General features: G+C 50.4%; 1 protein-coding gene across 2 annotated transcripts in view; it reads right to left on the reverse strand.

The window, feature by feature from the left end:
- Positions 1-3,707, reverse strand: part of LOC109297737 (CMRF35-like molecule 4) — a 12,690-nt gene extending 8,983 nt beyond the window's left edge. Inside the window, exons 1-4 of one of the 2 annotated variants that reach the window (XM_019517747.1) lie at positions 3,568-3,707; positions 2,873-3,217; positions 1,956-2,004; positions 410-525 (exon numbers count right to left, since the gene is read on the reverse strand). In XM_019517747.1, the coding sequence (XP_019373292.1) occupies positions 410-525; positions 1,956-2,004; positions 2,873-3,217; positions 3,568-3,646 (589 nt within the window). In that variant the 5' untranslated portion in view covers positions 3,647-3,707. Of the gene's footprint in view, positions 1-409; positions 526-1,955; positions 2,053-2,872; positions 3,218-3,567 lie in introns of both variants that reach the window. The other variant, XM_019517738.1, reaches the window with a different exon arrangement.
- Between the last annotated feature and the right edge of the window lie 8,700 nt (positions 3,708-12,407).

The following is a 12,407-nucleotide window of genomic DNA, read 5'->3' on the forward strand; positions in this document are numbered from 1 at the left end:
GCAATAACCCCAGCTAGCTCCCTCAACACCCTGGGGTGGAGATCATCCGGACCCGCTGACTTGAACGCGTCCAGCCCCTCCAGAAGCTCTCTAACCCGGTCCTCCCCAACCTGAGGTCTGAAGGTGGGAGGGTTGAGTCAAGGGATTTCTCTCTGCTCCTCAGAGGCTGCTAGTCAGTGGCTTAGATGGAAGTGGATTTGGCTGCTGTGTCAGTATGGGCAGCCACTTCCATGGCCTTGTTCTGAATCTAATGGTGTGGGGGCAGGACCCTCCGTTTTGGATCCTTGGCTCACTGCAGCTATGATGTTAGCATGAGTTTGGTTGACTAGAGTTCTGGGGACAGGGCAGGGACAGCGGTGGATCACTGATGAGACTGAGATGGAGGCAGATGCCTCCTTGCAGCTCTCACCCTCTTGCCTCTTCAGCATCCCCCTCCTTGCCAGAAGAAAACCCAAGATGCCTATCAGTAGGATTAAAACCGAGATGACCATTGGCAACAGGAACTTGGGTTTGGTGAAAACAGAGCTGGAAGAAGAAAGACAAAATATGTCCATGAGACATTGCCCTCACTGCAGGCCCACCCATGCAACTGAGCCCCTGACTGAAGGCTGAGAGGAGTGGCCATTACTGACCCAGGTCACCCGTGCCAGCCATCTTCACCAGCCATGGCCATCAGGGCTAGAGGCAGCATTCACCCCCAGCCCTCAGCTGCTTCCTCTCCCTGAGCCTGAGGATATCCATGCCCAGCCCCAACCCCTGCCACTGATAACTCCTCCTGGCTACTGCTGCTCAAGTGTGGGGAACCCCAGTCCCTACCAGCTTCCCGCACTATCCAGCCCTGCCCTGTGTTACCCAGACCAGGTCTTTCCCAAGCTCCAAACTCGGGTCAGATCTGAGTAAAGCAATTGTGTCACAAATCTAGTCTCAGCTTCTAAAAGCAGAGGCTATTCCTTCTGGAGAAGGAGCCTCATACAAAGCAGAGCTTGCAGGCTGCCATGTGGGTTGACACAGAACTACCCAATAGGACATGTTGCACACATTTAATGTGAATGGGTTTCAAAACAGATGGAGTTAAACCATTGCAAGCAGCCTTGCTGATGCTCTTAAAACTGATTCCATTGAACTTAATTTGCACCAACGGAAGCCAAACACTGTAAAATCCAGCTTTAAACCTATTTTTTGGGTATCCACATGTGCAGTTGCACTAGGTTTAACTAAATCAGTACAGAAATCACATCATTAGCGTAACCTATGCTCTGGGTATAGACCAGCCTTCAAGTTCCTAAGCAAGAGGAGTAACTGTAAGACAAAGAAGGGAGGTCTTGACCACCCAAGCCTGTGGGATAAGAAGCAGAGGAAGATGACTGAGAAGCTCTATATGGCAGTTCTAGATGAACTGTGGGCACACCCAGCTTATTTGCTGGCAGTGTGTAGGCCAAGGAGAAGTGTGACTGAAGTAGAATAATAACCAAGGGCGGAAGCGTCTGGCAAGGATGCACGGGACTTGAAGGAGCATGTCGTCAAGGCCTGCCCATGTGACAGGATCTCCTGAGGTCTTAGCTGTCACTAGCTCACTCTACAACCCAGGGCAGGTCATGTCTCTCTCTCATACACAGTGCTTCCCCCAGCCGCACAGTGGAGCTTCCTACAGAGCTTATGCTGAGTTTCCCCTGCTCTGGGCCTCAGTGTATAGGGTAACACAAGGTGCCGAGGGCAGTGCATCAGCCCTCATGCCTGACTGAGGCTGGGAACTTCCCCATATTTCACATGCAAAGTCCACATTTGTCAGCACAACTCAAGTAGGTACTTGCCCAGCCACCCAGGCTGCCTTCATAAACTGGGATGGGCCAGTGTCTGCCAGTGCCAAGCAAGCAAAGCCGGGCATTAGAAATTCAGCCTTGATTGCCACTGTCTTCAACATGCTGAAGCTCTTGCCTTGACCCAGATGCTCCTACCTTGCAGGGCTGGCATGTGTGGTTATCCTGGAGCTCACAGTGCTGTTTACTGTGGAGATAAACCCAGCTGTTATCATCATCCTTGTGGCAGAGAGCTCTGAAAACATATGTCAGAAAACACAGTGCACTGAAGTCACTTCTCCAGTGTTATCCAGCCCACGGGGCTAACTTCTCCAGTGTTATCCATCCCTGTGTGCTAGCTCAGGCATGCAGCGTGGCATAGGGGCCCAATCCCAGCACTTAGGGTGGCACGGAGACTGATTCTGACACATGGGGCTGGACAGTGAGGCCCAATCTTGGCACCAGGCAGGGGCGGTGCAGGGCCCCAAGATCCAATCTCTGTGCACAAGGCTGATGCAGGGCCCAATCCTGATCCAGCAGGGCCAAAATGTAGAGCACCACTATACTAGACCACCGTCAGCAAATGTATTTCACACAAGGACACACACAGCCCTCAGCTGGCAGCGGCTGTCACTCGGTGATGAGTCTGTCTCTACTGCAGCAAAGGGAAGGGACCCCTGAAGCAGGCAGGGTGCAGACACCGCAGTGCTGCCCAGAGCTTTCAGGCCCGGGACATAATCTTCAGTTAAACCCCATTCCCTACCTGTGATGCCTACATGCCTCGTTTAGGCTGGTGGCTGGTTTAGATGCTCCTGTGTTTTAAGCGGGAATATTACAGACCTCTCACAGTTGGTTGCCTGCCACAGCTCGAATGGGCAAGACTGAGGCCCCCATCCTGTGTCCATAGCAAAGGCTGCACTCAGCCCACTGCTGCACCATGACAAGTGCATCTGCTCAGGAAACAGCCTCATGGGGACACAGCCACAGCCTGTCTTCCAGTCCCACTCCCTCTCTTGTCTCCCCACGACCAGGCACCCCCACTTTCCAGCAGCTGGGCAGTGCTCTGAGGAACTCACCTGGGAAGACAGTCACCTTCACAGGGGCATAAGGATCCTGTCCAACTTTGTTGATCCCACACCAGTAGGTCCCCGTGTCCTCCAGGGTGAGGTTCTCCAGGGTCACTGTGAACTTGTGCAGGTGGTGGTTGTCTCGGAGGGAGACTCTGCCCTGCCGCACCTCATCTTGAGACCCCGTGCTCTCCACAACTTTGGAGCAAGAGTTCCAATTTTCTCCTCCACACCAGTATTTTTGATATGTCTGGTATCTTTCCACGTATTGACATGGCACAGACACAGACTGGCCCAGGACCCCGCTCATCTCCTCAGGGCCAGTCAGCTGAGCAGCCAGCACAGAGAAATAGCCTGGAAAACAAGTCAGGCCAAACTCAGTCTGCCTTTCACTGGATGGTGGAGGCAGCTTGAAATCAGCACTCAAGGGGCCCCATGCCCTCAGCTCATACTGGGTGTGTCAGAGCCCATGAAAGACTTTGTGCTCCGACAGGCAGGACCATCGCCTCATTTAGCTCCTCAGGGGCTGCGTACATGAGCCCCCTTAGTTTGAACATGAGTGTTACTGGGTATAAATTCTGAGAGAGGAGGTTGCAGTATGCCCTGGTAGCCTCCCCCTCCCAGCCAGCGAGACAGGCTGAATGCCAGCTTGTGTGCCATTCAGCAGTCCCTCCCCTGCAAAAGGAGCTAGATGAAGCTCTCACCTGGAAGGAGGAGAATGCCCCTAGCAAGTGGTAGCCACATGGTCCTCATAATAGCCTCCTTTCTCATTGCATCTCCCATCCCTTGTGGAAAATACTGCAGCAAGTGGAGTCTGCTTCCCTCCAAGATGGCTTTGTGCCCGCTGCACTGATGCAGATACTTCCTCTTTTGGTCCTTTTGTGATATTTCACTTCCTGGGTAGGGCAGGAGGCAGGAGACAGGTCTGTCTTCAGTCCAGTGTTTGGAGAACCCCTCTTCTGATTTGATGCCGCGTGTATCTGTATTATGTGACCAGGTAGCAGCCACGGAAACTGCTACCTGCCCACCCAGCTAGAGAGAATTCGTATTTTATGGGCAATGATATTATCATTAGCTTTATTATCCTCACTGCAGTAAGGGCTAAGGGGTAGATTTTGTGCCTCACCTGTTAACATTTGGCTGAGAGGCAAAGGGGGCTTAGACCAGGATGGGAGAAGCAAACACAACAGGGCTCGGAGCAGTGCAGAAGCAATGCATTTGAAATGATGCTGCCCCACTTCAGAGCAAACTGCTTCTACCGAAGGGTCCAGCCTTTCCAGACCCTAGGCATCCTCAACTCCTGCTCTCAGTAGGGAGGTAAGAGTTGCAGGCGCCTCCTAGGATGGGGCCCAAGGGACTATGCAGCCATCTCTACATGTAATACACTTTTCCTTTGTAGGATGTTCCTCAGTAGGGGCCTTGCATCCAATTATCGTTGCTAATGGCTCGCTCTGTCTTGGTGGGATCAGCACAGTGTGGTAACTCTGTCCTTTCCAAGCTTTCTGAAAAATCAAGAAACTAGAGAAAAGCAAGGTCATGCCCATGCCCTGAGACGAGGAAGGGAAGAGGAAGCTGAGCTGAACTTCTCCCTTGACAGCCTGACCTGTGAGCAGAGGCAGCCACTTGGTTCTCAGAGCTGTGGAGCAGCTCTGGTTCCTGAAAAGCCAGGATGTGGTTGGGTTTTCACAAAGATCCATGTGCCTGTAAGAGAGGAAGATCAGCAGGTGACTGCTGCCCTCAGGGGCTCCTGACCTGAGCTCTCAACCCTTCTCAGCCAGAGAGGATGCAAACTTGGGCTGAGGACAATTTTGTTGAAGCTGGGCCAGGAAGAATAAGGCTCATGGAGCCAGATAGAGAGCACGCAGAAGTGCGCCTGGCTCTGTAGCCCAGTGATGCATTTCCATTCTGGGGAGGGCATCCCGGGACCTGGGTTTTATCCTCTGGCTTTTCCATGCAGGATGCAGGTGCACCCTTAGGGCCCAGATCCTAGGAGCCTCTCCCTGCCATCTTCACCATGCAGCCTGAACTGGTGCTATGCATCAGAGAGGACTAGAGGTTCCCAGCCAACCCCTGTCAGTTCAGCTTCCCAGATCACTTCCTCACCCTAGGATGCTTTGATTCTTGCAGACTATCTTGCTTGGAGACAGCGGTGTGGGGAAGACATCACTGCTGGTCCAGTTTGATCAGGGCAAGTTCATTCCAGGATCTTTTTCTGCCACCGTAGGCATTGGATTCACGGTAAGGGCTGGCTCTTCAGTTACTCCATTGTAAGCATGCCCAGAAATACTCGTGGTAGCTGAGTGGGGTTATTTGTGGAAGGGGCTCTGCTTTAAAAAAAAATTAGAATATGGGATTTGCCGTACGTTGCCATAATGGTAGCATCCAAGTCCAAGGATGGTCATAAACACAGCTCACACAAGTGACGTCAGTACTGCACAGTATTTAAATCACTCATTAGTCACAGGGGCATTCCATGCTCCAAATTAAGCCCAGATTTTGGGTTTTCCTACTTGTCCTTTTTGCCCTAGCAGGGGTGACCTCTTTGAAGACGGATGAAGCCAAATCCAAGAGGGGCATGATGAACCCTGAGTCTCTGAGCAGTCAAGTGAAAGCGAGAAGGAAAGCATGCAGGTGGATCAGATTAGGGTTCTGCTTCTTAGCTGGAGTCCATGAAATGCAGACAAAAGGGTTCCCTTCTGGAGAGTTTATGGATCTCAGTGCCACCAGTGAAACCTGAAAGACATGCGTATTATATTAACCCATTCCCCTGTCTATCTGTTTAAAGAAGGGATATATAGGTGGTAAGGATGGGAATGCTGGTAGTGGATAATCAGACCATATAGTGTGTGTGGCAATACCATTCAAAAAACTGGTGTGATGAAGTTGCTCAATAGAGTGATAAAAAAGCAAGAGCCTTTTCTGAGGGCCACGTGCTTCTTAAAATCCACTTCTGCTTCTTTTGCTGTTTCCTTAAACTCTCTCAGCAGGTTTTCCCCACTCCAAACTGCCTCTATGTGATGTGCTGAGTTCATTCCTTCTTTAGTTAACAAGGTATAAACTTGAAACTGGGGATAACTGGACTGGGTCACCTCTCCCAGGCAGCTCAAAACCTAGCCATGAGTTTCAAGTCAGCAAAAATCACCTTAGAGCTGACAATGACCAGAAATAATTGGAGCCAAAAAAGGAAGTGTACAAAGCAGAACACATATGAGGCCATTGTGGAATTTTTAGCCAGATATTTGACTGTCACATCTGCTTCCAAGGACTCCTCTAATGTACATGCATCAGCATTTATAGAGGGATATAGGATGCAGTGTGCCTAATTCTACTTTCTGGTAGATCCATTGGTCTTCCACCATGAGTGACTCCATGCCAGAAACATTGTATGTTCTCCAGACTTCTACCTCCCCGTTGGATGCTGCTATAGGAGCAAATTGGGTCAGAGGTAACAGTGCATTCCAGTTGCTCTGGGCTGCTTTAGTAACCTCAAGCAGCTCGCAACCCAGCCTGTGTCTTTCCTGGACAGCTGTGCAAACATACACGCTGGGTTCTCTCAGCAACAGCCCTGGATGAAGAAGTCTTGCGCAGGTCTGGCCCTGTGGGTTCGTATTGATGTTTGTGAGCATATTTATGACCTTTGTTGCCATGTAAACTCTTTGGGAATCCTTGGTCCAGCTCTGCAGGCCTTGTGCTACTACAGGGTGCATCGACACGTTCACTTTAATGTACATTAAAATAGGCTAATGTGCATTAAAGTGTCACTAAAAAAAGTGCTATTTGGCTAATGTGCATTAAAATAGGGTAATGCATTTTAAACATCACTTAAAAACTGTGGGTGCCTATAGATGTGCTGTAGGGTTGCTCTGATGCACTGTAATTACAGAGTGTTGGAGCAGACTTGATTAACCGAGAGCAATAATTACCATATGACTAATCGAGTCTGCTGGAGTATGGTAATTATTGCACTCCAGCAGTCTCCTGTGTCTCATGTATCAGCACCCCCATGCTTCAAAATGGTGGCAGGGAGCACTTGAACTAAAGCTTTTTGAGCAAGCTTTAGTTCAAGTGCTCCCTGCCACCATTTTGTAGTGCAGGGATGCTGATACACACGATGCTGTGATGCTTTAATTAGAGTGGCTCTCAGACCCATTCTAATTAAACTGCCCCCCACCCCCACAGCACATGTAAAAGTGCCCTGTACTTTTTAGTTAATGTGCATTAAGACAGGCTAGTGCATGTTTTCCTTGTACTTCACAATGAAGGTACCAGATTTAACGTGCATTAACTAAAACGCATTAATGCATGTGTAGACATACCCACAGATGCCAGATCAGGCTGCCTGGACCATATGTAGAAGGCCATGAGACTCCCAGAAATGCCATCAGCTGAGAGGGCTTTGGAGGGACGTTCCACAGTCTCCTCCGCATACCATGAAGCTGCTTCCACTTTGCAAACCTGTGGCCTGTTGTGCGCATTTGGGACATCTTGCTTTCATGTGCTCTGAACAGGCAGAAGAAAACCCTTCCACCCTCACTAAGGGCCCTGCCACATGTTCAAATTAAAGCCGAATAGAAACCAGCTATAAAGTTCTTACACATTTTCAAGCACTAACTCTGTAGCCAGTTGGTCCTTTTTATAGCTGGAAGGACATTTTTATAGCATGATAATTACTTTGCATGTGTGGCCAGTCTGAATTTATTGCACGACTCACAAGTTAATTGCATAATATATGTAATATGCCACAGGGGCCTAAGTGAAATGGTGTTCTCTGGGACAGCTCGTGCATGGAGACAGCCTCATGTCAGTGTGGAACCCAGGACCTCTGGGAGTCAGAAGCACACAGGCAGCTCATTCCCCTTGAATTAGAAACCAGCTTTGCAACGGGTTGAATTTCACTTTTCTGGGGTCCAGTTCTGTGTCCCTGTGGACAGGTGCATGACTGCACAGATCTGGCAGCTGCTTCTCTACTGGCCTTACCAGCACGAGGCTATTTCCTGCTACACATGCTTAATCCCTTGAGCCAACAGGCTGTGGACATTTCTATCAAGCACCTGGAAGCCTCAATTGCCTCTGTTCCCTTTGAAGGCGCAGTGAGTGTATCATCTCTGCCAACTCTAATCTTATCTCATTCTCTTTTCTACCCCCCTGAGGAGAGCCTGAGGCTCAGGCTGGTGTCTCTGTGTTGGGTAGCAATTAATAACAGGGATTTCCTTCTCCATTTGGGCTGAGAAACCAGAGAAATAAATCTTAATTGGCTATGAGCAACCTTCTGGTCAGAAGAGTCCCTGGGATGAAGGATGAGCTGAGTGCAGGGAATGCTAAATGGAGTGCGAGTGCCCTCTTGTGTCACTGTCAGGGACCTACCCAAAATCAGTGACTGGTTTGCTGACTGCTTTCTAGGGAGACGAGAAAGGAGTTTGGGGTTCAGTCATATTCCTGCCCAGCTTATTTTCCCTGATGCTAGTGAGAAGGGAAGTCTGCCTTGTGGCTCTGCTATTTTGCTACCTACCAAAGCGGCATTTGCAAGGCATCAGACTAAAGAACTTCCCACCTGGTGCCAGCTGCCCCAAAGGCCCAAGATGGCTGGATTCAGATAAAATCATCACAGAGAAGGGCTTTGTTGCTTGAATCTGAACTCGGGCCCATACTTCTCCTGAGGTCCCAGGGGGTCAGATCCAGGGCTCTGGGTTCAGGCCTGTTTCTACACGTCCTTCCTATGGTGGGTCTGCTCTGCTACAGACGGTACCTGCCATTCCCCTCCTTACTGAGGAGGGTGCACTGGGCTGCCTTTTCCCCACAGCAATGCTGACAGCACCTTTCCTCTGAAGACCTTGATTTGCTTTTTCACAAGCCTAGAGACAAACCCTGCTCTGTGCTATAGGGGCAAAACTTGTGGAAAAGCCAGGAGCCTTCATGCCCCTGCTAGAAATGAGCAGGACAGAATTCCTTCCTACCTCTGGGAAGGAGGACTGGCCTGTCGACTTCAGGGAGACGTGGCCACCCCCCTAATCCATTTACATGTGCTGTATTGCATGTACATCTTCACCCTTCCTAGATCCCATACTGCTCTGACTGGGCCTCTTCCCCATGCTCAGTATGGAGCCTACCCCTAAGGCCAGGATTTGCCATCTCTGAGATATAATCCCCCCTTACTTTGGAAACCCGGCCATCTCTGGGGTAGAACGTGGCAGGTGTTAAACAGCAACAGTGGCTCAGGGCAAAAAACTGAAGAGTAACCTGTTCACTAGGAAGGCAGGTCAGATTGTGGAAGCAGTGATCTTTCCAGGCAGCAGTATATCCCCCTCAATATAGCACCCACGGAGTGCTTTTAGTCACTTCAGAATTTTGAACACAGATTCACAAATTCATTAATTCACAGAAGTTTAGGACTGGAAGGGATCTCATGAGATCATCAGGTCCAGCCCCCCTGCTCTGGGCAGGAAAGACTGCTGGCGTCAAGTAACCCCAGCAAGGTGTGCGTCCAGTCTCCTTTTGAAGATTGCAATATAAGCTGTATGCAGTTTCCTGACCACACATTCCCTGTGCTTATTTTATGGCATGCTTATGGAAACTGGAAATACAGGTTCCCAAACTGTGCTCCCATCCTGAAGTGGGGAGAAAAAAACTCTTGGCTTGACCAGGAAGGATTCGGAGAGAAGGGGAAGCCCAGAAACACTTTTGTGGGGCATATCTCTGCCATCTCACCTCCTGTGTTTGCATGCGTCATTAGTCTGCAGACCAGCAAAAGCCAAACACTGCACCCTGGAGACAAGCCCTGATTCTGGTCTTGCTTCTGTCAACCACTCTGCGGCAGATGGATTCACACCTGATTCGTGTTACTCCACATGTGTGCCCATGGCCCTGAGAGTGGAATCTGTCCTCCAGATCATGGGCTGGATCCCCCAATGCTTTATACAGAGCGACAACAGTTTATTCCATTGCAGGATCTGGCCCTATCTGAAAAAAAGCCAGTGCTATTATCTTGTAGGCCTGTACTTAGTGACTGATTAAGATTTATTGGTGCTCTGGGCAAACAGAAAATTGGAGGCCCCCCACCAGGCAAGGGCCAGGGCCGAGGCCAGCTTGGGGGACAGGGAGGGGGTAGGAGCTCCGGCCCAGGCAGGGTGGGATGGGGCTGTCCCGTCCTGTCCCAGTAGTGCTGGTGCCAGCGGCCACCCACAGATGGCAGGGAGCAGGAACAGGGCTGCCTATGGGGCTTCCTGGCAGCAGACAGCCCTGGGAAGCTGTCACCTCCCACAGGGAGCCCCTCACCGGCCCCTAGTCCCTGGCCCTGGCCTGGCCAGAGAGGAGGAGGCATGAGTTGTCCACCCCGGATGCCCATGGCCAGGATGCCTGTCTGGGCTGTGCTGCCCCTGGTGCCCTCCAGGGTCCCTGATTGGCAATGGCCCCTAGGCCCAGGTGCCATGGGCCTGTGCATTAACGATAATAATTATCAGGATTGCATACCAAGAACCTCACCTGGAATGGATTAGCAACAGAGATTGCTCAAGTAACTTAAGCCTCTGTTGTCCCATAACATAGGAGGAACTCCTGGCTCTTACAGGCTGCTGCTCAGGGCAACACGCCTTTTATGCTTATTCTCTGGATTAGCACAAATTAAGTGAAACATGAATAAGACCCACAGGGCATTGTAGGATTGTATTTACCCTCTTGAGTTTAAATGTCTTGGCAGATTTTTTATTCTGTTCCTCAATCTGTGGTGGCCAGGGCACTTATAGAAGGAGGAGAGAAAGGTCTGACTAGGGGGCAGTTGGACTGATTAGCAGTAAGTACTTCAATGTAGGCAGCCTGGTCTGGAGATTAGCAAATGGTGAAGATGCCTGAACCTGTCCAAGACTGCTAGAGATTGTGTGTGGCCTTTCACTCCTCTGTGATGATCTCCTCAGCAGCCAAAGCACATTCACATTGTCTGTGTTGCAGTAGCATCCAACAGGAGGGGATCTCCATCACGTTAAGTCCAGTAGAAATGTGCAGGAAGAGGCAGCTTGTGCCCCCAAAATATATAGGCTAAAAAGAGAGCAGGCAAGGGATGAAGGCCACAGGGAAGGGATTTGGGAGTGATGGAGCAGAGCATCTGTTTCAAAGATGCTTTTGGCATCTTTTCCCAGAGATCTGTCTGTTAATCAAAGTGCTGGATTTCTCAGAGGCTGGAAACTGGCTGTAAAAGCAAAGCCTTTCCCTGACATCTCTCTCGTGCCAGTAATTGCTCCGAGCCAGGGATTTGCTTCATTTTGGTGTCTGAGTTCTAGATAATTGGCCTTTTGTAACATAAGCCTCTGTGCAACACCGTTAGCAGTGCCAGCTAGCTTGAGAGCCTCTTAAAGGTACATTTTCCCCACATTGTCCTTCCCCAGCCAAATACAACAAAAAGTATTATCAGGAGAGACCATCTCAAATGTGGGTTGGGTTAGCAGTCTCCTAACAAACCATGTTTAATTAGCACAGGGCTACTCAGACTGATGTCTGGGCTTGCAGATCTCCCCTGAGACCATAGTAATGGGGCATGAGGCTGTCCATTAAAAGAGGCTGGTGGTGCGACATCTTGGGCTCAGCTGTCCCACCTTGCTACGGTTGTTGCCTGCCTGAGATCTTCTCAGGCGAATCAGCTAACTCAGTGCCACTCAGCCAAGGCCCAGAAGTCTCCTGTGTCTCCATAATATACATCTGCCAGGGATGACAACCTCTTGACTGCCCGAGTATCCTAATTAATGCCCTGGATGTTGCAATGTCCAGGTTGGCATGTTGTTGTAGCCATGACGGTCTAAGAAATGTCAAAAGGCCAGGCTTGTTGCAATAGTTTTTATCAGACTGACTGTATAGTTGGAAGAGCTGTTGGACAAGCTTTTGGGCATCAGTTGCCCTTCCTCAGGTCACCTTGAATACCTTGGCTATTTTTTTCCAGTGTCTGTATTGGCCAGGGCTTGTATGAACGGAGAGAAGGGTCTGACCAGGAATTTAAGCCAAACTTTGTGTCTCTTCCATCTACCCGAGCGATGCCTGGGGTGAGAGAGGACAGATGAGCCAACCTGAGACCGTCTCTTCTCTCAGCCTTTTCATCCCACTGCTTCCAGTAAGTTTCCTTTACCAAGTAATGCAAGAAAGATGAAGTAAATCTACTCCATCACCCTTAAAACATCAATCCCAGCCAGCTACCACAGAGCAATTAAGGAAAGTGGAGGAGGGCCACGCGGACCTCAGCTGATGCACAAGCCCTCCATCCGGCCAAGTCCTGTGAGTGTAGAAGTGCAGTAATGCCTCTCCTCCCTCAGCTAGAGAGCACTCAGCCGCAGAAGCTGGTGATTACATGTCCCACCGGACTCGCTGCCGGAGGAAGAGAGCGGCCCACGAAGGAGAGGGCGATCCCTCCCATCAATGGGGGATGCCAGCAGCCTGCGTGTCTAGAAGTGCCACCACTGGGCCCCACTAAGAAAAGCTGTGAAAAAGCGGGAAAGAGCCCAGCGGAGGGCAACGGAAACGGCTCGGGGCCGGCGCACGGGCTGAGGAGAGCCTGAGGGGACTGGGC

Source organism: Gavialis gangeticus, unplaced genomic scaffold, assembly GCF_001723915.1.
Source record: "Gavialis gangeticus isolate Ggan-Ray unplaced genomic scaffold, GavGan_comp1, whole genome shotgun sequence".
Lineage (NCBI taxonomy): Eukaryota > Metazoa > Chordata > Crocodylia > Gavialidae > Gavialis > Gavialis gangeticus.